This window comes from Malaclemys terrapin, chromosome 24 (assembly GCF_027887155.1).
Source record: "Malaclemys terrapin pileata isolate rMalTer1 chromosome 24, rMalTer1.hap1, whole genome shotgun sequence".
NCBI lineage: Eukaryota > Metazoa > Chordata > Testudines > Emydidae > Malaclemys > Malaclemys terrapin.
This window is the reverse complement of record NC_071528.1, coordinates 17,480,493-17,506,963: the sequence shown is the minus strand read 5'-3', so window position 1 is coordinate 17,506,963 and position 26,471 is coordinate 17,480,493. Positions and strand designations below refer to the sequence as shown.

Here is a 26,471-nt window from a genome sequence, read left to right as displayed (position 1 = left end):
ATTTTAAAATTCAGGGGAAAATAGTTAACTCTCCATCCATCTATCCAACATTTAAATGAGCACTGAATTTAGTACTAGTGAAAGACATTACAACCCAGAGTCCTAGGAAATGAACTCCACAAAACAGCATAGGAAGCAGTTTCCTCGCTTACACAATTCATTCATGAACTGGAGAGGTCATCTGTAGGACAATACAGGTAACAGACTATTACTAATTCAGATAATTGGCCGTCCAACTATACTGTCAGGAAAGATGCCAGCTGGGACACTTGTTTAAAAGTTGCTAGAATAGGACCAACTGATTTTATAGTTAGCATCTCATGGGTGTTCACTCAATCCATGCACACCAGATTTGGACCAGGGAGCGAGAACAGCATAAAGATACTGTCAGTCCTCCATGCTAGCCACTCTTGATGCTTCAGTAGTGCTTAAACTTATAGATAGGGATGGTTATAGATGTGATTGCTTTGATACAAGGCATAATTACTTTCATGACAGGATCTCCTTATAAGTGAAGGGAGAAACAGTTTTTTTTTTTTAAATTAGATTTGCAGTGACACTGGTAGTCAGTGGCAAGATTAACACCTACTCAGGTGGGATAACAACATTCCTGAAAAGTTTGAGGTAGTAGCATTAGCAAGAGTAATTGTTATGTCTGGCTTTTTCCTTAAGTGCATTGAGCACAAAAGGAAAATACTAATAGCCTGCTGGGAACCTCCTCTCTAACCCATGACATAACTATTACAATGAAGCAGCAGCCATCTTGTTAAGGCCACTGTTTCCATACAGTCTTCCTCCTAGACTATACCCCCCCCCCCCCCCCCAATACCGATAAAACTCCTCTTTGTGCTTGTTAAAAATCTACAACAATTTAAGGAAAATGATTACGTGATGCTGCTCAAACACTCAAAGTGTTTATAGTACACTAAGGCTAATTAAACATAGAATGCGAGACACATTGAATGGTTCCCGGATAGGTAAATATCAATTGTTTGTACTGCTTATTTCTTCTATGCATCCTTTCAAAAATAAAGGAATTTAAGTAATATCTCAGCACACCTAATATATAGGCACCCACACAGGAATGGGGCCACATCAGAACCTAGATTCTCATATGGGAGTGTTTCCATGCCACAGTGGAAGGAGATGTCTGTTCTACACTTGTTAGATTGTAAGTGTCAGGACAAGGACAGTGCATTTTGGAAAGCACCTAGCTAAGAAACAGTCCATGCAAAAATATGAAAATACACAACAGGTAAACATGTACAAGGTAAACTTCATTTGAACTGGTTTACAAAATTGACAAGACCACCTTGTAAACATCTTCAACATTTGCTGGAGCTGATAGAACGTCACTGTTTACACTAATAGAACATGCTGAAATATAAATGTCTTTGAACTCATTTCTGACCTTGGATTACTTCCAACTTGGTTGACCATCTAGTGTAGAACCGTGAAAACTAGTCACACAAAAGAGATTTAAAAGCACACAGTAATCAGTGGAATGTCTGGTCAGTTTGTACTGCTGTGGGCAAGAGCTGGGTCTGATACCTTAGACTCCTGCCCTACAAAATGGATGAAATTAAGATCATCACAGTGGTTAGTCAGTGTCTGGGCACTGTGGCAGGTTGCTTGCAAATGCCAGTGACAGTTTAGAGTACGATATTCCTCTATAGACCCCTGTAGTGCAGCCAGAATTTCAGAAGAAATAGAGTAAACAGGAAAGAAAATCATGGCCAAAAATTATGAGGTGGATCAGAGCCCAACCATTCCTTTCTGAGAGTAGCCCTAAATTCAGAGGCCCCAGGATGGGCAAGTTAATGACCAAGGTCTTTCAGGGAAAGAAGAAGAGAACAGACTCCCTTAGGTGCAGAAATTTTTGTTTGTTTGGGGGTTAGGAGGTGTTTTAGTGTGTAAATTTTCTAAATAAATAAATGTCAAGCATTTTCCAGGATCATCCTTTCCACCCATCCCACCCTTCCAAGACACAAGGTGATACCTTCCCCAGCTCCAAACAGCTTGGGTAGTCTATCACTGCAGAAGGGTAAAAATGGAAGTAAACTGAAAATATACTTGGAAACATTTTTATGGTGGCTGGTTTTTCCAGCTGAGAAGCCTTTCTAATTCTGAAGTCCTAGAGAAAAGGGAACAACTAGGCACCAAGGAAAGATTTTGAAATACCCATATACAGAAGGTTTCAATATTTCACAAGCCAGGCAAATCACAGAAGCATTCAGTCTGAATGGGAAAGGTTAGATTTTAAAAGCTTTTCTCATTGTATTTCATGGAACAAGCCAATGCTCACCTCGTGAGTAACATCCATTATAAAAAGTAGATTTTGTTTGAGAATTAAGAGCCTGATCCTGCTCTCACTAAAATCAGTGGGATTTTTACTAGGGACCTCAGTGGAAGCAGAATCCAGTCCTAATGGTGTATCTAATGTTACTGCAGTGGCAGTAATCCTGATTCTTTTCTTTTTTTTTTTTTAAAGCACCAGCAGGACAGAAGTCCAATACCAGATACTGTAAAAGTAAATTGTTCCAATTGCTAATATAGTAACAGGAGCTGCACGTGTTTTGCCTAAATTGAATATAAAAACATTACTGAATCAGGCTGTGATCAGAGGTGAAATACAGACATTTTACAATTATTATTACTACATACAAAAGTGGACTGAAGAGAAAGCTGAACAATTAGCTCAACTTGTGAGGTATAGTAACAATAACTTGGAGGACTCTCTCCGAACCAAGCACATTCTCCCTGGCTTTAACCATAGTTAAAATTATCCAGTATATATTAGTAAATATTGCCAGCACACTTGGAAGACTAAGAAAAGCTAGACAGTACATCTTGTATGACTAACCACCTTTAACTGGTTTAGAAAGTGAACTAACAGGATGCAGATTTAATCACACTGCTGGCAATATGTACTTAGCTTCAACTTGGCTTTTCTGAACTGACCAAACTTTGAAAGTAACCAGTTTAATTATAAATAATTCACAAACTTTTTTGTGCAAATTTTTTTTATTTCCACATTTATATCACAATGTGTCCACTTAAAGGACCAAATAGCAAAGTTGCTCCCTTCTGCATCCCAAGAACACAGAAGTCTAGTTACTGTACATTCACTAAGGCTCTTTGTTTTTGCAAATTGCGTTTATGATGGATATCCATAAGGCAAACAATATCTAAAGGAATGGTAACAAGTATATTTCCAGCATATAAACAGGCTTCCTTTTTCCCCTCACAGAACAGTTACAAACTTGTAGCACCCTCATTACTTTTGGATTCTAGAAAAGGTGAATTTTTCTAGAAGTTTGCAGGAAGGGAAAAGGAGAAAAATGATTTGGCTGGTGGTGGAAGAAAAAATGTTTAAAAAAACCCTAGTTTTTGCAGCATTTCTCAGAGACTGGATTTTAACTGAAACCAGACTAAAATATGTGGATGCCTATGGAATGTTGAGCTGAAGCCAGATCACCAACCTGCAGTGCAATACCTGCTGTTTAAAACCCAATCTTTGCACCACATAAACTTGAAAAGAACACAATCATGTTCAGAGATCTGATGCAATCAAAACTAGATTTTTTGCACATTGTCTCGGACATCTCACTGCCAAATAAACTCAAATTAAATCAAATAAATAGATGCATATTTTGTTAAGGTAATTTCTACAATTTTATCTGTACCTGCCTGTAATAAGATTCCGGCATTCACAAAGTGCTGGAAATCATCTTCACTTCTTGGGGACTAACACTTTTTTATAGCTGGCTTGCTATAGAGTTTTGAACTCAATTTATCAACCTTCGTATGCCTTCCTTTGCAATTTTGTTAGTAAACTGGTAGCAGCATTTCACAAAAGGAGTATTTAAAGGAAAGAGCTGTAAAGAACCAGCTCCTTCATACCCTCTGCTCGTTGGCCCTGTTTGTCCAGGCAGGAGGCTCTCTCCATGTTTAAGTGGCATAGTGTCTGCCATTTTTTCTAACTGCCGATGTGAGAGCATTTTAGCAAAACTGTACTCAGTCTAGGCAGACATAAGGCAGGATGTTCAATCTACCATCATCCCCATGTGGATCTAAAGATATGCACTGCGTCCAATTATACCAGTTACCCTGTGTATCATAACAGCCATTCACGCCTGGCCAGTGATGTTCACGTATTCTGTTGAGGTCATCGCTTGTGACCTCTCTTGTGACCCCAGGCAAGTCTGTGGGTTTGCTGTTAGGAGCTAGAACATGAGTCTTTCTAGCTTCTCTTCTAGTGCTTTCCTCCTGCTTTAAATATTCAGACATGAAGTAGTGAGCTCCTGGGGTTTGTACTCCTGATGAAGACAGCAAGCTACTTTGTCGGTTTAAATACGATTGAATTATTTCATTTCTGGATAACTCTTTCCAGTTCGTTTGTTCAAAAGGACTTTGCAGGTTGGGTTTTTGCTCCTGCTTGTCTGTTTCTGTCCTGTGCTGTTCAGCGACTGCAGGGATTTCTGCCTGCAAAGAATCTTTTTGTGTTAAAGGTTTTATCTGTCCTGTCATGGGATCAAATGTGAGCTTTCTTTCTTTTAATCTCACAGGTTTCACACCCCCTTCTACAACCTGCCCATCCAAATTGACTGTATGGTCTCTGGGTCTGTACCTTTTCTTCTTCTTACTATCTGAACCTGAAGCAGCATCATCACTGTCCATTTTTGAGGTGTCTGGTGAAAAGCCAACATGTGACGTCAGAGATTCCCCAGGGTGCAAGTTAGTTTTGCAGCTAGGAGATGTGTGCTGAAGTGTCCCTGCTGTGTGCCTGTACTGGCTTTCAGAAGATGCCTGCTCCTGCCAATGTTGAGATACCTCAGTTCCTGATTGCTGAAAAACCTCCAGTCTTTTTGCTGGCATTGGAGGTGTTGATGGTTGCATCAAGGAAGGGGGTGGTGGTGATGGCACCTGTGCAGTATCTAAGAACTGGGACCTTTGAGATGGACTAGGTATTGAACCCTTTGGTGAGTATGTGATATGCTGTCGAGCAAATGTGTCATGCCTAATATTCCCAGGATTAAGCGAGGAACAGCGGGGACTCTTAGGTTGGTGCTGGCCTGTGGTTTCTTCCAATTTATCATGCTGCTGAAGCACTGCAGTCTTTAATAATGAGGAAGTGCTTGAAGGTTTTACAAGTCCTGGAGAACTGGTGTGAGGTTTTACAGCATTTACTGGGATCTTACTGTGTTTGTCGTTTTCACTATGTTCTGTCCTGCTGCTTTCAGGCCCTGTTTGCAGGTTTACATCTACAGGACTGGGGAAACTTTCAGGGCTCCCCGCAATCCCGTTAGTTGGTGGTGGAGAAGAGTTTTGTAATACTTCATGACTACCTTTGGAAACTTTAGAAGGAGGGGGGCCCTGATGCCCATCCCTATGTTCGCCTTTCCTTTTCCGATTTCCCAGTTTTTCTGTTTTCGGGGAGTTTAGCTTTTGGATATCATTCCTGCTTTTCAATTCATTGATGGGCTTTGATCCAGTTACTACAGCAGGTGGCACTTCTGGTTTACAGTTGTGTGCACCACCATTTGCTGATCCAGGTGGATTCGGCAATCCTCTTGGAACGGATTCATTCTGGGTTACAGGTTCTATCAGTTTTTGCCAATTCCGTAGCAATTTCTTGGCACGTTTGGCAAGTTCTTCATTGGACGTCTTCTTTCTTACGTCATTGATGAGTTTCCCTAATCTTGTTTCCTATAAAAAGTGAGAAGAGTTGTTTTACAAAAAATTAATTCTGAAAACATAGAACGTAAGTCAAATCATAAGATGCATTTTCACTTGTCAATGCATACTGTTCTGCCAAATATCACACCAAATATTCACAAAGAATGTAGGAGCTAAATAATAATCCATTAGTCTTTTTGGAAGGGATTGATTCAGCTGACTCCATGCTCCACCATTCAGGGAACCTACTGAAGTTTGATTCTTCCTCTCTTCTCTTTCTCCACTGGCTGAAGTGCCATGGGAGCCATCTGGGGAGTGTGGTGGGGAAGGAGTCCCTCACTCAATATGAACCTCTTGCAGGTGACCAAGGAGCATGCTCAAGTTCTGGGGAAAGATGTGTGCAACCCCCAACCAGACAAGGTGTGTGTTCACCACCACAGGCATGTAGAAAGAGGGACAAGAAATCACAGACCCTTAGAGCTGATCATCACTCTTGGCTTATTGTCACATCCTACTCCACCCTCCAGAGTCAGATGGAATTTTCCCCAAGTGCTGGGGGAAGGATTTATGGGGCCAATTTAAATAAAGTTCTCGGGGTGCCTAAACATGGAAGTCGTAATCTGGTTGTTCCCTCAGTAAGCCCTTTTGTATAACCAGATCTCACAGAGGGCATTTGGCATAAGAATGCTTCAGAGTGAAAAGTGAATTGAACAATAAACCCAATGTGTACGAGTCAGTGTTCTCTAGCTATACAGTATTCTCATAGGGGGAACTAACCTCACAGCCAATCAGGGATTGGCACTGAATTGGGCATATTTCAAACTAATGTTATGGCTCTATAAAGTGATGTTATTCATGGTAGGTTATTAAAGAGAATTAGAATTTGAGCAAGAGAATAAGAAAGTGACCAGTCATAAGACATGGAAGTGATGCTGGCTGAATCAGACAAGGAATTAACCAGTGGCAAGTAGGGACTGTTCTGGTCCCTTATGTGAACAGAAATTGGATTGCACCGTACACCAATATAGTTGTTACTCTGCTGGTATATGATTCCAGAAAGACAACTCATTCCATCATGTACTGAGGTGCCAGAGGAAGCAATAGGGGACCAATTACTATATCTTTGCCTTAAATTTGTAATCTTTGTGATTTATCTATGTTTTTGTGAAAGAGCTGGAATACATTAAAGGGAATTCAAAAGATATTGTACAGAAGCAATCTGTTTTCATATATAAGCATGTGTAGATTTTACATGTAAGGAGACATACCTCAAGTGCCTCTTTGGTTATGGGGTATTTCTCCAAGCTGGAGATCACTTCCAGCACTGCTACCATGTTATGGATCTGCAACAAGGAAGAGAAAGTCATTTAAATTTTCATGTATACATTTTAGTTCTCAAATAATGCCACATTTAAAACATGTTATGTTGTATAATTACAAGAACTGAGCCCAAAATTGCCACCACATCTCCTGGCTTTAGGGAGCTGCCTGTCTGCAATAAGAGGGAAAGGGACACTCCTACAGCCTACTTGGAAATTGAAGGAGTGGTTACAATCTTGCTCTTACACAAAGCTAAATTCAACACACACTGTCAGATCACATTGCCAGCTGCAGTGCTTGATTTTAAGTGAATACCCATGATAGTACATACCTATTTTCATTCATAAAGATGTGAACAGTTTAAGCGCAACGTACATTCACTATACGTTAAAATAAGGTGAGATTGGCAAGTATAAAGAGAAAACCACCAGTTTCCACTCCTCCAGGTAAAATCCTGAATGAGCAGACTTGTGCTGTGTCCCAAGTGTCAGACTAATTCTGTCAGATCAACAAGGAAAGCAAATTCCAGAGCACGCCCATCAGTGCCCAAAGCACATCAGTGCCCAGAGTTCAAATCTAGGGTCTGTTAGCTAGGATGGCCACACTGGTCAACTGTCAGCATAGTACTATGGGAAAGAACCCAGGATCCAAACCACAGACAGCTTATTAGGGTTACATAATATTGTGTATATTCAACAGTGGTGGCATAGATTAAATGTTAAATTAAAATATTTAATCTTGTTCAGTCTATTAATGTACTGTACTTTTGAGAATCACTCAAATTGCTCACATGATGGCACGTAACAAATGCTCAACTGGCCCAAAATTTTATAGCATTCTTGAAAAAAGTCTGCTGTAAAGCCCGACTGGTGAAAGCTATGTTCTTGATTGACAAATACAGTACCACCATATGCAATAGGGGTTAAACCCTGACATTCGTATCTGTCCCTGTATCCCAAACTCAGTGAAAATGAAAATTTTACAATACTTTTTCTCCCCCACGAAGCCATAGCTTTAAGGGTTTCACGAAAACATGGGGCTTAACCTGCAGTTGAGCATTACTACTACTGAAGCGTTATGCCGTGTGTCTAGTGCTGTAAGAAACAAAGAGAGAAAATCCCTGCTCCAACAAACTTACAACATAAACAGAGAAAACAAGACAAAGGCAGGAGATGCCCCAGAGGATTGTTCAGTCTGTGCTCAGATAGGTGGCTTAACATGTAAAGGAATCTGCCCCATCAAAGGCTATCATCACAGGCATTCTGCCTACAGTTTACCACAGAGAAAACTAGAAGCGGACAAAGAGTTCCAGTTTGAAGTCAGAGTCTTGTGCACAGAAAAACAACAGAACCAATATAAATGGTTTTCATGGAGCTGCAACACGTGTCTAACCTGAATTGTGGGATTAATGATCAGGGCCAGTCTTAAATACAGCCCTGATCCAGAATCAGCCATAGTTCACGGAGTCTGTTGATCCCAGTGGAGTCTATCCAGCACAAGCTGAGCAAGCAACCACTTTAGATCCTCCATCCCATTATACCAGTACATCTCAGGGGTGGTCCCCATCTACCTCTTCATCAATAGAGGTGGGGGGTGTGTGTGCTAAGGAGTCTGCTTGATGCTAGGATGCCCCCAACAGCATCCTTGACTAAACAGAAGATGAAAGGAACTCTGCCTTATTTCCTTCCCCTTCCAGAAACACGGGATTCCATAAATTGTAATGCTGGCCCTGTCAACGATAGATGTTTCAGCTAAAGGCAGCCAAGTCCAAAGTACTGTTACTTTTCCTACAGTCTAGACAAGAAACTCCCAAACCACAGCCCATTGAGCACATGCTGATATGGAGAGCGGTCTGGTCATATGGTGCTGCCTCTCCTTGCTGAGAAAGCCATAACAGCTGGGAGGAAAGGTAAAATGAAGAGCAAGAGTAGTCAATCTGATTAACTCTTTCCAAGAAGAATACTCAAGACAAGTAAAAATAAATATATACTTTCCTATAACTTTTCCTGTAAGGAATTAATGTTGCTGCCATAGGAATATTATGCAATTAAATGGGAATTAAGCTGGGACCCAAAAAATCTGAGCATTAAAATTCTATGAAAGAGCTTGGGAACCGCTGGTTTGGAAAGACTTTTCTAACAGCAACAGTGAAAACATAATTTCAGAGTTATTTCTAAGCATCACTTCACTGAATGTGTTAGTTATACCAGAGATATACCTCGTTATACCTGTGTAAAACAGTAACTTCTTCGGTATGCTTCGTCAATGAATTTTCTATAAAACAATATTTTGAGAAAAATCTACATAAGTGTGACTCATTTCCACAGAGGAGTAGATCCTGAGCAAAGTCTAAAAACCTCAACATAAACCACAGTAAAAGTTTAAAACCAGAAAGAGAAGCAAGAAACAGTATGCCCACTAGGTGTCCTCCAATTGTCACAGCAAGTAACAAATCTCTGCTTTATGAGTTCTAAGCCCAGTCTCAAACACTTGCTATTCTCAGCACCAATAATTCCAAAGCTATGCTACCTTACATATAGGATAGCAAGGAGTTATTCCACAAATTTATATCAAATTAACACACTTGGTGCCATGTTTTCAAATGGCCTCAGTGCAACCTTCCTCTGTGCATATGCAGCTTTATGCATACACATCACATTTGTACGCAAAACAATTTGTGGACACACTTAGCGTAAGTGAGATTGAAATGCTCAGGTGACCGTGTTCACAAACAAATGCACCACAAAACCAATAATATACTTGAGATACATCAATGATATTTTCATCCTCTGGAAAGACTAAAACTTCCTCAGATTTCTACCACAACTTCAACAGCCACTACCCATCTATTAGACTCACTCGAGAACACTCGCACACTAGCATTAACTTCCTGGACACCATGATCAACTTCAACAATGGAACCTTACAGACAACTATACACAAGAAACCCACAGATAGGTGTGTCCATCTTCACAGATCCAGTAACCATCCCAAACATACCAAGAAATCTGCTATATAGAGCCTTCACTTAGACACCACAGAATATGCTCTGAGGAGAGTCTGGGATACACACCTTAAACACACTTAAAACCACCTTCGCCAAACAAGGACACTCCACCAGAGAAGTAGATCACATCATGGAATGGGCCACCCAAATGCCCGGAGAGAACCTGCTTCAATACAGAAATAAAAACCCCTCTGACTGCACATCCCTAAATGTCACCTACCACCCCACATTGGAACTCATACAGGGTAACAAACAAACCAAGAGATTACTAACATGTAACTGGTGATTCTTTGAGATGTGTGGTCCCTATTCTGTATTCCATTGAGGGTTTATGCATGCACACCATGCTCCCGGAGTTGGAGAATTTGAAAGTAGTGTCTGTTGGTCTGAGCATGTGCCTTAGCTCACCTCATGTTTCCGCTCAAGGTGACAAAGGACAGGACAGATGACCATATCTCCAGTTCCTTCTCCACTGCAAATCAGACAGATCCATAGCAAAGGGGAAGGAGGGCAGGAAATGGAATACTCGTGGACTTTGAAATGGCAAAACCCACCACCTTCAAGGATAGAAGGTAGTCCGGGAGAAGGGGGATCCCCACTGATTTCATGAAAACTCCCTTTTGTTGGGCCCAGGAAGTGAAGCATTTCCACTTAGCCTGGTAACAGTGTTTAGTGGATTCTTTCCTGCTGCTGGAGAGGATATTTTTCAGCTGTGCAAGACAGGCCCATTCTAAAGCTAATGCCCATCCAAATACCATGCTCTGAGGTAGAGCACCTGTGGATTGGGATGTCTAATCTCACTGTTGAACTATGTCAGCAGGTTGGAGAAGGTAAAGATAAGATTTGGTGGATGAGTTAACATATGAAGGAGACTGGGAAACCAGATTTGTCTGGGCCATGACCATCACTCTGTCTCATCGGATCTCGTGGAGTACTCAAGGAGGAGCAGTAGAGGAGGAAAGGCATAGTTGATTTGGTCGGACCCTGAGAGTGGTGACAGAGATCTCCCCGGAGTGGGGTGTAGTGCATTTGAGATTTATATGGGAGGCAAAGAGGTGTGTGGGCAGGTGACAATATCTTGAACTACTGAATTGTGGAGTGCCCATTTCTGGTCAGTCACAAAATGTCTGCTGAGTGAATCAGTGAGCACATTCTGTGTCCCTCGAAGGTAAGCTGCAGACAGGAGGATCTGGTGAGTGGTGCACTAATTCCAGAGATTGACTGCTTTTGTGCATAAAGCTGTCGATCTCGTGTCCCTGTTTGTTGAAGTAAATGGCAGTGGTGTTCTCTCATGTCAGACATGATGAGACCAGATGAATGGGAGAAAGGATTGACATGGTTTCATTACAGCTCAGAGTTCCCGGATATTGATGTGCATCCTGGATTCTAAAGACAACCCTGTTCCCTGTGACATGTAATCGTCCACGTACTCACCCATGTGCACTCCCCAGCCTACGAGGGATGCATCAATGATTATCATCTTGTCTGAAGATGAAGGAAGGGAACTTCTCTGCATACATGATGTGGGTCTGTCCACCACTGAAAGTCCTCACCAGGGTACTGTCCGCCTATCAGCATGAGGTCCATGATGTGACATTTTGGCAAGTAAACCATCTGGAGCACATCTGGAGGCAGTAAAGATGGAGCCGAGCAAAGGCCGTCACCTATGTACACTAAGCCATGTGGCCAAGGAAGGATAGGCAAGTCCTGGCTGGTACGTGAACGCTCCTTACTGCTGTCAAGATTTCTGGCATACGGCTTCATGAGCCACAGGATTAAGGGGTACACTGGGTCTCCCAGGATCACTATGGGCATTTCCACACCCCCTATTGGAATCTTCTGGTCTGGAAAGAAAGTACCCGCTTGCAGCTTTCTATACAGGTCCATGTTCCTGAAGATGCGTGCATCATGCACCTTCCCTGACCACCCCACGTTGATATCCGTGAAACGACCCCAGAGATTCACCAGTGCCTGGAGTACCATAGAGAAAAGAGAGTGTTACCTTTTCCGTAACTGTTCTTCGAAATATATTGCTCATGTCCATTCCATATTAGGTGTGTGTGTTCCCCACATGCACTGGTGCCGGAAGTTTTTCCCCCCAGCAGTATCCGTAGGGGACCAGCTCTGGCCCCCTCTGGAATGGCGCCCACATGGCATGGTATAAGGGGCGCCGCTGGCTCCCCCCAGCCTCAGTTCCTTCTTGCCGGAAACTCCGACAGTGGGGAAAGGAGGGCGGGTTGTGGAATGGACATGAGCAACACATCTCAAAGAACACCAGTTATGGAAAAGGTAACTGTCTTTTCTTCTTTGAGTGCTTGTTCACGTCCATTCCATATTAGGTGACTCCAAAGCAGCACTCCTGGACGTGGGTAGGAGTTCATGGATGTGTAGATTGCAACACAGCTCTGCCGAACCCAACGTTGTCTCTGGCCTGTTGAGTGATGGAATAATGAGTGGTAAACATGTGAACAGAAGACTACATTGCAGCTCTACAGATGTCCTGGATAGGGATGTGTGCCAGGAAGACCACCGAAGATGCCTGCGCTCTGACAATCGGCAGCGGCAGAACCCCTGCCAGGTCGTAACAGGACCTTATGCACGAGGTAATCCAATTGGAAATCCTCTGCAATTGACCCTTCATCCTATCCACTTCCGGAGTGAGCGCTGACTCCATTAGGAGTGCTCTTAGATGGATATCATGTTCCTTCTTCATTCTAGGTTTGAAGGACTTACAGAAATGGCACTTGTCACTTATGTGCCCTTCGCCTAAGCAGCTGGTATGTGGATCGCTGAGGGGCACAGGCCATTTGCAGCGATTGCAGGGCTTAAAGCCTGGGAACCAGAGCACACCCTGACACCCCAATGGGTCCCATTCTGAACTAATGGAGAATTTGAGAACTACTACTAAGGGTAACTAAGAAAACTACTAACTATGTATAACTATTTTACAGGATTTCAAAGTTCGCAAGAACAGAGAAAGAATCAATGCTAGCCGAAGCAGCAGACGTTCCAGCACTGTCACTGACAGCAAGAAGGAACTGAGGGTGGGGCAAGCCAGCGGCGCCCCTTATACCGCGCCATGCGGGCGCCGCTCCAGAAGGTGCCAGAGTCAGTCCCCTACGGATACTGCTGGGGGAAAAAACTTCCGGCACCGGTGCATGTGGCAAGCACACACACCTAATGTGGAATGGACATGAGCGAGCACTCGAAGGAGTAGCCCTTTCTGTTGATGTACTCTGTCATAAGATGGGATATGCATGCCATTGCCCTGTTGCAGTTAGGGAATCCCATTGCAACAAAGCCATTCACTATTTCCTGCACATTGCCCAGAGTCACAGTCCTTCATAGCGGGAGGCGATTAATAGTCCTGCACACTTGCATCACCGCAACCCCCACTGTGGACTCCCAATTCCAAACGGATTTCGGTAGCAGTCTGGAGTTGCAAGCTGCCATACAGCAATCGCCACTTGCTTTTCCACCATGATGGCAGCTCTCATTTGGTGTCCTTGCTCTGCACACAGTTCCAGAATGGCTTTGCACATCCAAATGTTCTGCTGCCACTGCCTGTCATACATACATGCATCACAATGAGATCCCACCACTCAGTGCTTGTTTCCCGAGCCCAATACTGACAGTCCACCATGTGCAGCTGTTCTGTCAATGCCAACATCAGTCCTGAATTGTTTCTTTCCACAGCACACAACAGGACAGGTATCACGGACTCATTATCAGATTCACAGCTCATGAAAAAACACGGCTGATCCTGCAGTATGTTCATAACGCTCATCACAAAACTGGAGAGTAGTGAAGGATGCATGCTTTCAGGCAGAGATGCTGAGCAAACAGTTTACAGAGGCTGCTGAAAAATGGAACAAAATGTAGCTGGAAGCCCATGGAATGATGGAACAGCGAAAACTGCATCATGGGACAGTGAGCCTGCCTCCATGATGCACTGCAATCCATTCCCAGAACTCCAAGCAGTAGAAGGTGGCAAGTTGCACAGTGGGATAGCTACCCACGGTGCACTGCTCTCTGTCAGTGCTAGAGCACCAACTGTGAACATGCTCCGCCGACACAAGGAGCGTTGTGGAAACACGCACAAGCAATATAATTAGAGTGGTTTATGATTGTTGATTTAACATAGCCTAAGCATCATTAATCACTGCTCCAGCTCTTTGTTAGGTCCCAGCAATGCCTCAGCAGATCTCGTACATATCTAGCCCTACTTTCCAATCAGGTCTGGTCTAACTGTGCAAAATTTTGAGTCTGCAGCTTCAGACACTTTGGCACCCAATTTCCCTCAGTGTCCCAGTGCCTGTCCCAGCTACAGTTTTGGTGTCTGTGTTTCACTTCAATGAGCTGCTGTTTCTTGGTGCTCTGGCACCTGGATTGCTCTCAGTGCCCTGGTGCCCGAGATACAGCAGTTCAGCACCCACACAATTTTTTAGGCAGCCTTAAGGCTACTTGATGCATTGGCACCTGCTCTACTATTTCAGCACCAGTTTTGTCAAGGTTCTTTTAAAATAAGATTAGTGCACTAGCTATTCCAAATCCACAATTCCAGGTCCCTGTTGAAAGAATAATTCTGGGGAATTTCTAGACATCAAAATACACAAAGCATCCTTAGGCTTTGGAAAACTGGGTATCTTCCTTCCAAATAAGTTTTATCTGAAATGAGTCATATTGAGTAATTATGCTCAATGTGCCCTCCAGGCCAACAATCTGAGTGACTTTTTACAATTACTGGTAATCCCCAAACATTACACATTTTAAGTGACTGTCAAACTGATTGAGAGAGAGGCCATACACCTGTTAAAAAAGTTAATACAAGGAGTCTGATAATGCAGGTGTGTACATGAAGCTGGCATAAAAGAGCACTTAGGGAATATCCAGTAGCAACTCTTTTTAATTAGAAAAAAAACCCCAAAGGAAAAAAACACAGGCTACTTCGGGGATTCCACATACACTCTCACCTACAGTGTTCTGAGAGAATAAAAGAAACCCTATTACAAAAATCTTCCAGAACCCATCAAAATATGTAAAAAAGTACTCTTGGATATGAGGCACCATTGCCACCAGCTCTATGCATGCCTTCCATATACTAAAGGCAGCAGGATGTGTTTCTTCTGCTTTGACCTACTTGAAAGCGTGTCTCTTCTGAAAGCACCCTTGGCCAGGTCCAACAGATTTTGTTTTTGTTAAGAACCATGAGAAAATTTCTTTCCACACCTTGTGGAACAACAGTTCACTGAGGACAACCATCATCTTATGGAACCTTTAATAAAATAATATTCACCTAATTCTAAGCTATAGTATGGAATGCGCAGCCTGCCTAGAAGTACCATCTCTACAGCAGGAATTCCATCCTTTGATGGCAATGGCACATTAACACTGCATGACTTTTCACAATTAGAATATTGGTTTCAAAGGACTATATCAGACTAACATATCAAAGCATAAACCTTATAGCATATCAAAATTTTATACAATAAGATTTCCCCAGAAAATAAACATTGTAAGTAATGTCTAATGAGCACGTGGAGTAAGTACTAACTTTCATTTATGAGAACTCAAATTTGTTTCAAAATTCCACATGCACAATTAATTCATTCTGAAGTCTCCCCATTTGCCAAAATTTACATTAAAGCGAATCATGTTTCTATTAGTTGTAAAAACTAAATTAAAAATGTAGAAATCAGAAATCCCAGTTTAAGACTGAGAATTAAATACTTCTTCCTAACAGGAACTAAATTCCAAGGCTTAATAAAATGTAAACAGCTGTTAAACCCCTGAACACAGGGCTATTACTAGAGACACCAAAACTCCACAGCTACCACCATGCACTGCTGGCCTAAGAATTCATATTAGTCTCCCATAGTTAAAAACTTGCTCGGCTTGTTAGATGAAAAGGTTTTGCTAACTTCAGCCATATACATTGATATGCCATGAGAAACTGTTCTAGTTTGAAAAACAGCAGCCCAGATAACAGTCCGCTGTTCAGAATGCTCTATTATTGTCTACATACTAGATAAGACAAAATAAAATAAAATGAACTGGCAAGGGAGGAGTTTAGCAATCTGGGTCTCTGCAGAAACTGCAAGAGTATACAGTTGCATAATTCAGCTGCCTCAAGAACTCACATGTGGTTTTATTGCCTATTTGCCTCAGTCTATGACTGCCACTTTCCCTCCCTGCCAAAACTCCTCCCATTTACATAGCCAGTTCTGTTAGCTCCTCTTCTGCAAAGCTAAAGAACTTGTACTGCTTGTCCTCATCCTGTGTTTTGAAGTTTGATAGCCATGTGGATCATGCATACAAAAGTTTATTGGAAGAGGAGAACATATGTGTTGAGCCACTTTCAACAACCCATTCAATACCAATCCATGGACTAAGAAGAACAGGAGTACTTGTGGCACCTTAGAGACTAACAAATTTATTAGAGCATAAGCTTTCGTGGACTACAGCCCACTTCTTCGGATGCATATAGAATCCATGGACTATGACAGAATGCAAATCCTATCTATTTATTCCATAATATCAGTCTCCGGCAGTTAACCTCATTAATCACACTTCTGAATTTAGTATTGGTTTCCTAGGATCTCTTCCAAATTAAGCAACATCTCTTTCCATTCTAGCTTTAAACTAGACTATGACAGTTACCGGTACTCAACCCTGGGGGACAAAACCGCAAGCAGCTCAGTTTCTCAATGGCTTTTTGTTGCTTTAAAAGTATTCTACTTTATCAAGTAAGAGTCCAACTGAATCTTTAATTTAAGGATGGTCTTTAATATGGCAGTTATTCCACACACACAAATCTATTGAATATTATTAAATTATGGTAACACCCAAAGGCCACAATCAGGATTGTGTTAGGCGCTGTACAAACAATCCCTCCCTCAGAGTTTACAATTTAATTATAGATTAGATGCAAATGTAAAACAACAAAAAGCAGGAAGAGTGGATAAAACTAACAAGATCTGGTTACACAGGCTGCCTGCTACATGCCTAACTTGATCATTCCAAATCATTGTAATTTAAACCTTCACTATACATTTTAGGGGAGTTATTTGTTTTATTACACCAGCCCAAACTCCCTTGGTTCTTTTAAATCCACTCCTCCCCAAGTGACAACTGACTCACTACACGTTTTTAATGTTTTCTCTCTCTTTTACATAAATTATCCCCTGGTATCCCTGCCTAGCATCTCTCACATCTTCAGATAATGGCCCCTCTTCCTCTACACAAGTTCCAAGAAATGCACCTCCCCGTGTGGGACTGGGAGGCCACTTAAGCCCTGAGGATTTTCCCCACTTTCTGCTGCAGTCCAGAAGGTTTTGTCCTTGCAGGGGTCGGGCTCAAGAGACAAAATACATTCTGGAACATTACTGCTCTGAAGAGACTTTCCTAATCCTTAACACTGTCAGTTTTGACAAAAAAAAAACACAGGGTATAAATATTCTCTCTCCAGAAGGAGAATCACAAGGGAAACAGAACCATTTTTCTTACCACTGTGTACAACAGTTGGATATTAACTACATCTTTATGGTAGAATAGTTTAAGTAACTGGATATCATGTATTTCTAAAATGCAAGAAGTTGATAAAATAATTTCCTTTTTAATTTTTAATTTGATGATTACATACCAAAATATACAAAAGATGCATGAACTAAACACAAAACTGCAATAGCAAGAGGCAATATTTGAAGAAAATTCAGTTATTTCTTTTGAGCAGTAAAATGGCAACCTCAGCCCAATAGAATACAGAAACACAGTCCCTAATACAAACATCTGATTGTACATAGCATTGCATGTAAATAATAATTAGTCCTGCCTTGAGTGCACGGGACTGAACTAGAACAGTGGCTTTCAACCTTTCCAGACTTCTATTCACCTTTCAAGAGTCTCATTTTTCTTGCGTACCCTAAGTCACACCTCACTTAACAACTACTTGTTTACGCAATCAGACTTAAAAATACAAAAAGTGTCACAGCACAGTATTACTGAAAAGTGCTTACTTTTTTGTTTTTACCATATAATTATAAAATAAATTGATTGGAATATTAATATTGTACTTACATTTCACTGTATGAAATTTTACTTTGTGCTGACTTCACTAGTGCTTTTTATGTAGCCTGTTGTAAAACTAGGCAAATATCTAGATGAGTTGACATACCCCCTGGAAGACCTCTGCGTAGCCGATTGAGAACCACTGAACTAGAAGACCTCTCAAGGTCCCTTCCAGTCCTATGATTCTATGTCAGGAAGCACTAACACAGTGCATGCACTTAAGTTGACCGTTCTCCCCCTACCCACCCAACAGACGGGGAACAATTGTAACAGAAACATATAATTTCAGTCATTTAAGTACAGCAGAAATCATGTTCCCACAAACAACGAGCAAACGTGCTTAATTGGGACAGATGCCAGAGATGTTTTTCCATGACTAAGCCATGAGAGGGACAAGCCTCGTCTGTCCAGGCAAAGCTAAGCACTGTCATTTAAAATGCATCTGCTAGTTTTAATATTTTTTTGTTTTAGAATATGATTAAAGCAATAAAGTAACTATACACCTGTATATTTTCTTATGAGCCTCAGACAACTGGGACAAAGCCTAGTTGGCACATCACAGTCACAAAGTTGCCAATTAAGAGGCTCTCATTCTACTGAACTCTAGTAAGAGAAATTACTATGTTAAGGCCAATCAGCAATAAGGACTTCAATTTGGTGGCAAAATCTGCTGGTCTCAACTTTTGTTTAAGAACTTTTAGAGAGGGAATCTAATAGGGCAGGTTCCTTTATTCTAGTGCTGGTTTAGGTCTGGAGTACCTGAGCTCCAAAATTGCACTGAAACCATTTTGCCTCCCATGGCACAAACAGAATCTTTGACTTGCAGAGACATGAATAAAGCCATCTATTACTTTTAATAGAAAAAATGTGAATGCAACAGAAGCCAGAATGTATTTGTAACTGGTTAATGTAATTGTTTGGGGATAAAGATATTGGATGAAGAGAGGTAAGTATTATTAACATTCAATATTTAGTGTTGCAAGTCTCTTCCTCCAACAAGCAAACAATTTTAGTCTGAGTGCTTTGAAGAGGACTGTACTAAAAGGAGGCTTACAGTTACACTTCAGAACATATTTCAGAGGAGCAGCCGTGTTAGTCTATCCGCAAAAAAGAACAGGAGTACTTGTGGCACCTTAGAGACTAACACATTTATTAGAGCATAAGCTTTCGTGGACTACAGCCCACGGCTTTTCAGGAGTAGAACCCCAGTTTATTTCCACACATACACTCTAAATAGTAAATTCCTTGTTGGCCCCTATCAGGATTGGTGATTTCCCTGGAAAAACTAGTTTAGGACAGGGTACTGGGTAAATACTGGCTTACATCTGGTTTTAACTGGGAAAAATAATTTCATCAGTGTCCAAGCATAGAACAAATCTTCAAACTTGGATACATCCGTTCAAAATTGAGGAATAGATTTGGTCTATCCACTAACTCAAAGTTGGTTTTCTGCTACAGAACGTTGCATGGCCGAATGGACCTGGACTAGTCGTCTGCAGTTCTGCATGCTTCCGATTGCTTAATGCTTGAAGCCTATAACTCTGCATTACTCATGTTTTCATATAATCAAATGTTTTTGAATTTTGTTTATACAATATTGAAAACTGAACACGTCATGACATGTATAACTTCCTCGAGAAAATACCAAACCAAAACATATACAGACATTCCAATAGTCAGTATTATTAAATATATTAGTATTATGTCCACTGCAGTTGTACTTAATATTTGTACAATCCTAAATTAATCTATATACTGTCATATAGCCACAATTTGAATAAGTAACTAAAACAAAGTGTAATATGGTGTGAACTAATGAAGCAGTTTTTAAAATAGAAAATGCCTTAAACTGGGACTAACTAGTTTTTATCACCCTGGAATGTCAGCTATAGCGCATACCAAATAGGTAAGTTAGCAAGTTGGCAACATGATTTTGGCATTTAAATCAGTTGCAAGGGCACTGATCTATTAACAATTCCACTTTCCGCCCACTATCACGAAGTTGTCTAAAGATAGGGTATGCACAAGAAACTATTCATAGGAATAGAATGTCAGTAAGATGATCATGTACTACACTACTCAAGTTTTACTTCTTACAGGGTTTCTTTGTTTGTTTGTTTGTTTTGGGGGGGGAGGGGGAGCTCAATCTTGTGGTGGAGTTCAAATCATCAGTATAGAAAGATACCCTTAAAAAACCTGAATCAGCTACTCCAATACCAACAGACAGGAAGTTGTAATACTAAATAGCTCATTACTAGGGCCCTACCAAATTTAGGGTCCATTTTGGTCAATTTCACAGTCATAGGATTTTAAAAATCATAAATTTCATTATTTCATATATTTAAATCTGAAATTTCACGGTGTTGTCATTGTAGGGGTCCTGACCCAAAAGGGTGTTGGGGGGGGGGGGTTTGCAAGGTTATTGTAAGGGGGTCTCAGTATTGCCACCCTTACTTCTGTGCCCTTGCTGGTGGAGTGCTGCCTTCAGAGTTGGGTGACTGCAGAGCAGCAGCTGCTGGCCAGGAGCCCAGCTCTGAACACCACCACCAACAGCAGTGCAGAAGTAAGGATGGCAAGGTATGGTATTGCCACCCTTACTTCTGCGCTATTAATTAATGGAGATATCCCATTTCCTAGAACTGGAAGGGACCTTGAAAGGTCATCGAGTCCAGCCCCCTGCCTTCACTAGCAGGACCAAGTACTGATTTTGCCCCAGATCCCCAAGTGGCCCCCTCAAGGATTGAACCCACAACCCTAGGTTTAGCAGGCCAATGCTCAAACCACTGAGCTATCCCTCCCCCCTACTGGCAGGGTGCTGCCTTCAGAGTTGGGCACCTGGCCAGCAGCCACTGCACTCCAGCCACATAGCTCTGAAGGCAGCACAGATGTAAAGGTGGCAACAACATGACCCCCCCCCTACAATAACCTTGCAACCCCCTGCAACCCTCTTTTGGGTCAGGACCTCCCGTTTGAGAAATGCTGGTTTTTCCCATGAAATCTGTATAGTATATGGTAAAAATACACAAAAGACCAGATTTCACGGTCCGTGACGCATTTTTCCCCGGACATGAATTTGGTAGGGCCCTACCTATTACCTTTGAATTGAGAGTTAATTTAAACATTAAGTTTGAAAATTATCCACTAGTAGTATCTTCCATGGCTAAGTGTTTAATAAGAGGACAGGTACCTTCCATCCAACAGTAGTTTGGTGCACTACATGAAACGCACTGGGGAGCTCAGAGTTCCTAGTGGTGCAGGTGTCCACGGTGCATGACCACAACAACAAATGATACCTTTGTTTGCTCTGTCAGCAGAGGGTTGAAGGAACGAATAGGCACAGAAACTACTGTATTTATCCCTAGAATTAAACCCTACATGTTAAAATCACATGGAGGAGTAAGTTTGTACAGATTCTGTTTGTGCTCTGCTGCTCTATAGTGAGACATGGTAACATTCTCCAGAGTTGACATATATGGCACTGTAATGGGGTCGGCACCTGCCTCTCGCAAGCACTCCTTCTCTGGCTGATAGTGCCTGCAATCTCTCAGTTATTTTCAGCGGGGTGGCACCCACCTTTCACGAGCGCCCACCTCTAGCTGAGATGTCTCGGCAGGTCTTCAGCGGCTCAGTCCTCTGGCTGAGCCGCCTACACTGTCCCTGTAGCTCTCCCCAGGCTCCAGTCCTCAAAAGTCTGACCAACAGGGACTCTCTCAGTACCCTAGTTGACCAACTTACATGCGAAGGTTCCTGCTCTGGGGTGGAGAAGCACTTCCAGGGCTTCCTCCCTGGAGGCTCTTCGCCTGCCCTTTAGTCCTCCGACCCTGGCTCTCCAGCTGGGTCAGTCTAGATCAGCCACCTTCCAAGAGGGGGTTAGGAGTTCCATGTACAGTCCCTTCCCTGGGCCTGTCCTAAGTGAGTCCTGGCAGCCAGACAGAAGCTATTCCCTTGCTTTCCTGGTCCCTGCTGGCAACTACCTGCCTTTACCCTTGCAACCAGCCAGGAACACCTGTTACTCCCCCAGTCCCTGTTAGCACACTGCACTCACTCTGGCCCTGCAGCTCCTTTTATAGGAGCCTGCTGGGCCCTCTCTGGCAACTCCCTGCGGCCTCTCTGATTGGCTGCTTCCTCTGCAGCCACTCTAGCCTGCTTGGAGGACCTCTCCACTTTTCCTGTCCTGGGATGGGTATGGCAGAACCCTGAGGCCTCCAGCAGCAGGCCTTTGGGCTTAGTCCACCCCATCACAGGCACCTTTCAAGATTAGTACAGAAAATATACTTCCCAAAACACACCATGAAAAGGCACTAAGTTATTTATAATAAATTAGATCAGATTCAAGCAAAAAAGACTGCATCATCACTGAAGATGCTTTGGACATTTAATTAGAGACTATGACAGATTAAATGATTGAAGGGTTAACTCTTCCAGTATTTACACAAATTTAGATGTCTTCTCAATAGATACCCCTCTAATCACCAAGCACTAGAAACAAGATTGGCCATGGCAGTGTATTTCTATCTATTCCCAACCAGAAAAAGTCTACTCAGTACAGCATTTCTTGTTCTAAATTAGATCTCATCATAGAGACACAGTCTGGCTTGGATAATTGCTTGTATGTATTATAAAAGCCTGCAGACAATGAAAACTAAGCAAGAAACCTTGATAAAAATATTTTGTTCCTAGCACAGAGCTCTGAAGGAGAAAAAAGTTCAAACCCATTTTGGTATGTAAAGTTAAGGCAGTAAAGAGTCTACTAGATAGTGACAAAAGTAGCTTTTTTGAAGGGGGCTGAGAAGGATTATGGAGATATGAAATTATTTCAAAATTGTAAGCAGGACACTCTGATCCTCTTGCTATAAATTGACTATTTGGCTGTAAAAATGATGATCATGAAGGCAAGAGACTAAGGCAATACTGTACATCTTACAGTGGCACAGCTGCGCCACTGTGAGGTATGCAGCATATCTGCTCTTTGTCGGCAGGAGAGAGCTCTAGTCGAAAAATAAAACCACCCCCAATGAGGTGTTGACAGGACAAAGCGCTGTCTGCACCAGCACTTCCCCCCCACACACACACACACCCCTGACTGACAAAAGTTGTACTGACAAAAGTGCTGTGTAAACATTGCCTAAGTGCCGGCATAGATAGGTTCTTCACTGAAGCGCTAAAGTGGCACAGCTGCAGCAGTATAGCTGTAGAGTGTGTGTGGACGTACACAAGCCCTAATAATGCAGCAAACTATGCTAGTTTTAGTTATAGAATCATAGAACTGGAAGTCACCTCAAGAGGTTATCTAGTCCAGTCCCCTGCACTCAATGCAGGATAAGTATTATCTAGACCAGCCCTGATAGGTGTTTGTCTAACCTGCTCTTAAAAATCTCCAATGATGGAGATTCCACAACCGCCCTAAGCAATTTATTCCAGTGTTTAATCACCCTGACAGTTAAGATGTTCTTCCTAATGTCCAACCTTAACCTCCCTTGCTGCAATTTAAGCCCATTGCTTCTTGTCCTATCCTCAGAGGTTAAGAACAATAATTTTTCTCCCTCCTTCTTGTAACAACCTTTTATGTACTTGAAAACTGTTATGTCCCCTCTCAGTCTTCTCTTTTCCAGACTAAACAAACCCATTTTTTCAGTCTTCCCTCATAGGTCATGTTTTCTAGACCTTAATCATTTTTGTTGCTCTTCTCTGTACTTTTTCCAAAATTGTCCACATCTTTCCTGAAATGTGGCGCCCAGAACTGGACACAATACTCCAGTTGAGGCCTAATCAGCACAGAGTAGAGCGGAAGAATTACTTCTCGTGTCTTGTTTACAACACTTCTGCTAATACATCCCAGAATTATGTTCACTTTTTTCCCCCAACAATGTTACACTGTTGACTCATATTTAGCTCGTCATCCATTCTGACCCCCAGATCCCTTTCCGTAGTACTCCTTCCTAGGTAGTCATTTCCCATTTTGTACGTAACCTATGAAGTGTGCTCACTTTGTGTTAGACACCATATGTATAAATATCAATATTCACCAATTAAACCTGAACACAGATGGCTACACATTCTATTAAGTTTATATTTTCAACTCAGTTCAGCTATATATCATTACAAGTGTAGTAACTCCAAGTACTGTGTTCATCTAATTCAGGGGTGGGCAAACTATGGCCCACAGGCTGCATCCAGCCGGTCAGACCTTTTAATACAGCCCTCGAGCTCCAGCTGGGTTGCGAGGTCACGTGCTTGTCCCAGGCACTCCCAGAAGCACCAGCAATGTCCCCCCTCCAACTCCTACACGTAGGGGCAGCCAGGGGGCTCCGCACACTGCCCCTGCCCCAAGTGCAGGCTCTGCAGCTCCCACTGGCTGGGAACCACGGCCAATGGGAGCTGCGGGGGTGGCACCTGCAGACAGGGCAGTGTGCAGAGCCACCTGGAACCTGCACCCTGACCTCCTCCCGCACCCCAACACCCTTACCCAGCCCTGATCCCCCTCCCATGCTCCGAACCCCTCGGTCCCAGCCCGGAGCATCCTCCTGCACCCCAAACCCCTCATTCCCAGCCACACCTCAGAGCCCACACCCCCAGCCGGAGCAGTCACTGCCCCCCACACACCCCAACCCCCTGCCCCACCCCAGAGCCCCCTCCTGGACTCCAAACCCCTCAGTTCCAGCCCAGAGCCCCCTCCCCCACACCCCTTGTGTCCCAGCCCGGAGTTCCCTCCCGCACCCTGAACCCCTCATTTCTGGCCCCACCCTGGAACTCTCACCTCCAGCCCAGAGCCCGTACCCCCTCCCACACCCCAACCCTCTGCCTCAGCCCAGAGCCCCCTCCCATACTCTGAACCCTTCTGCTTCACCTGCAGCCCACAGCCCCCTCCTGCATCCCAAGCCCGTCATCCCTGGCCCCACCCCAGACCCTGCACCTCCAGCCTGAGCCCTCACCCCCTCCTACACCCCAGCCCCCAATTTTGTGAGCATTCATGGCCCACCATACAATTTCAATACCCAGATGTGGCCCTCACGCCAAAAAGTTTGCCCACTCCTGATACAATTAATCCAAATCTCCTTTTGGGAGACCAAATCCTAGGAAAGACTAGCTCGAAATGGAGAGTGTCAAATTTACAACTGTTGGATGGATCAGAGTTTTTGGCACATGAATTACCATTTTCACTGCCAGGACCAGGCAGATGGGTACAGTAGGGTAAAATGCCAGCCACGTACTAGTTAAACCACCCACAAACTCAGGCTGACTGAACAGCAGCAATTGCACAGGGTAAATTTCACATGCTTCTATTGAATATATTTGGAGTATCTCACAATAAGGAAACGTATTTAAAAGAATAAGCATGACATCTAGAATTCTGATATATCAAGACTGTAATCCAAACATTATCTAAAAATGAACATATGTCCAATCTTTGAAACCTCTAAATGAGGTTTATTCTTGGGTAAGTTATTAAATTCACAGGGGTGAACAACTCAATTTCATCAATATAAGAAAATGTGTTCCAAATTAAATGTTATTAAAAGTAAAAGCCCAACTGATGTACAGAAATACAAGTAACCTGAAGTTAATTCCTTTTGATTTGCTCTGGTCTCAGTGCTGTTTACAGTAAAAGGAAATTACTTGTCCTGTGTGGGTATTCTGTCTATCAGAAGTCTATAGTTAAGTCTCATTATGGGAATCACTATCATGAGTAATTGCAATCTGTTTGAATCCCTTCTCCAGCTTCAACAGTTGATAGCTGACCAGCACTGTTTTCTCTGTTGCCAGCAAAATATCCCAAAGTGACAGCATTCCATTTCATCTGATCAGCAAAGAAATCACTGACAATTCAGTCATTTTCTGCCTCTACTACTACAAAAGCAAAGCCACCCTCTGTTAGCCGGGCTGTGTATGAGAATGACAGTTAGAAACACCAACTAGAGAGAATCATTTTGGAATCATTTGCTTAACCCTAATGAACCCTAGGGAGTTATGAGAGATTTAAAATTATGCAAGCTTGCATTTAAGGATCTGATGGCGCCTACAGTTCTCTAAGGCTCTCAAGAATCTAATTCAGTCCTTTTCATGCAATTCACTGTATTTCTATTGAGTGCTGTCCATTTGGGCTACAACTACTAGAGTTATGTCCCTCCATATCAAAGAGTTCAACTAATGTTACCTAGATTAGGGATGTAAATATCGCTTTAAAAAGTACTTGTTTAAACTATTAAAATTATATTGGTTAACCGTTTAATCAGTAACAAGTTCACAATCTACCCCGGCTTTGGGGAGGAGGGAGAACATGAGAACATAAGAACAGCCGTACTGGGTCAGACCAAAGGTCCATCTAGCCCAGTATCCTGCCTACCAACAGTGGCCAACGCCAGGTGCCCCAGAGGGAGTGAACCTAACAGGTAATGAT

General features: G+C 42.6%; 1 protein-coding gene and 1 long non-coding RNA gene across 7 annotated transcripts in view; one reads left to right on the top strand and one right to left on the bottom strand.

The window, feature by feature from the left end:
* MED26 (mediator complex subunit 26) overlaps window positions 1–26,471 on the bottom strand; it is a 47,995-nt gene that overhangs the window by 223 nt on the left and 21,301 nt on the right. For 2 of the 5 annotated variants that reach the window (XM_054013825.1, XM_054013828.1), the window contains exons 2-3: window positions 6,948–7,022; window positions 1,259–5,709 (exon numbers count right to left, since the gene is read on the bottom strand). In XM_054013825.1, coding sequence (XP_053869800.1) covers window positions 4,018–5,709; window positions 6,948–7,022 — 1,767 coding nt within the window. In that variant the 3' untranslated portion in view covers window positions 1,259–4,017. Of the gene's footprint in view, window positions 1–1,258; window positions 5,710–6,947; window positions 7,023–10,072; window positions 10,085–26,471 lie in introns of those variants that run through there. The other 3 variants (XM_054013829.1, XR_008443246.1, XM_054013826.1) reach the window with 3 other exon arrangements.
* LOC128828844 (uncharacterized) overlaps window positions 1–26,471 on the top strand; it is a 34,228-nt gene that overhangs the window by 1,987 nt on the left and 5,770 nt on the right. The gene's annotated exons all lie outside the window — the stretch shown is intronic.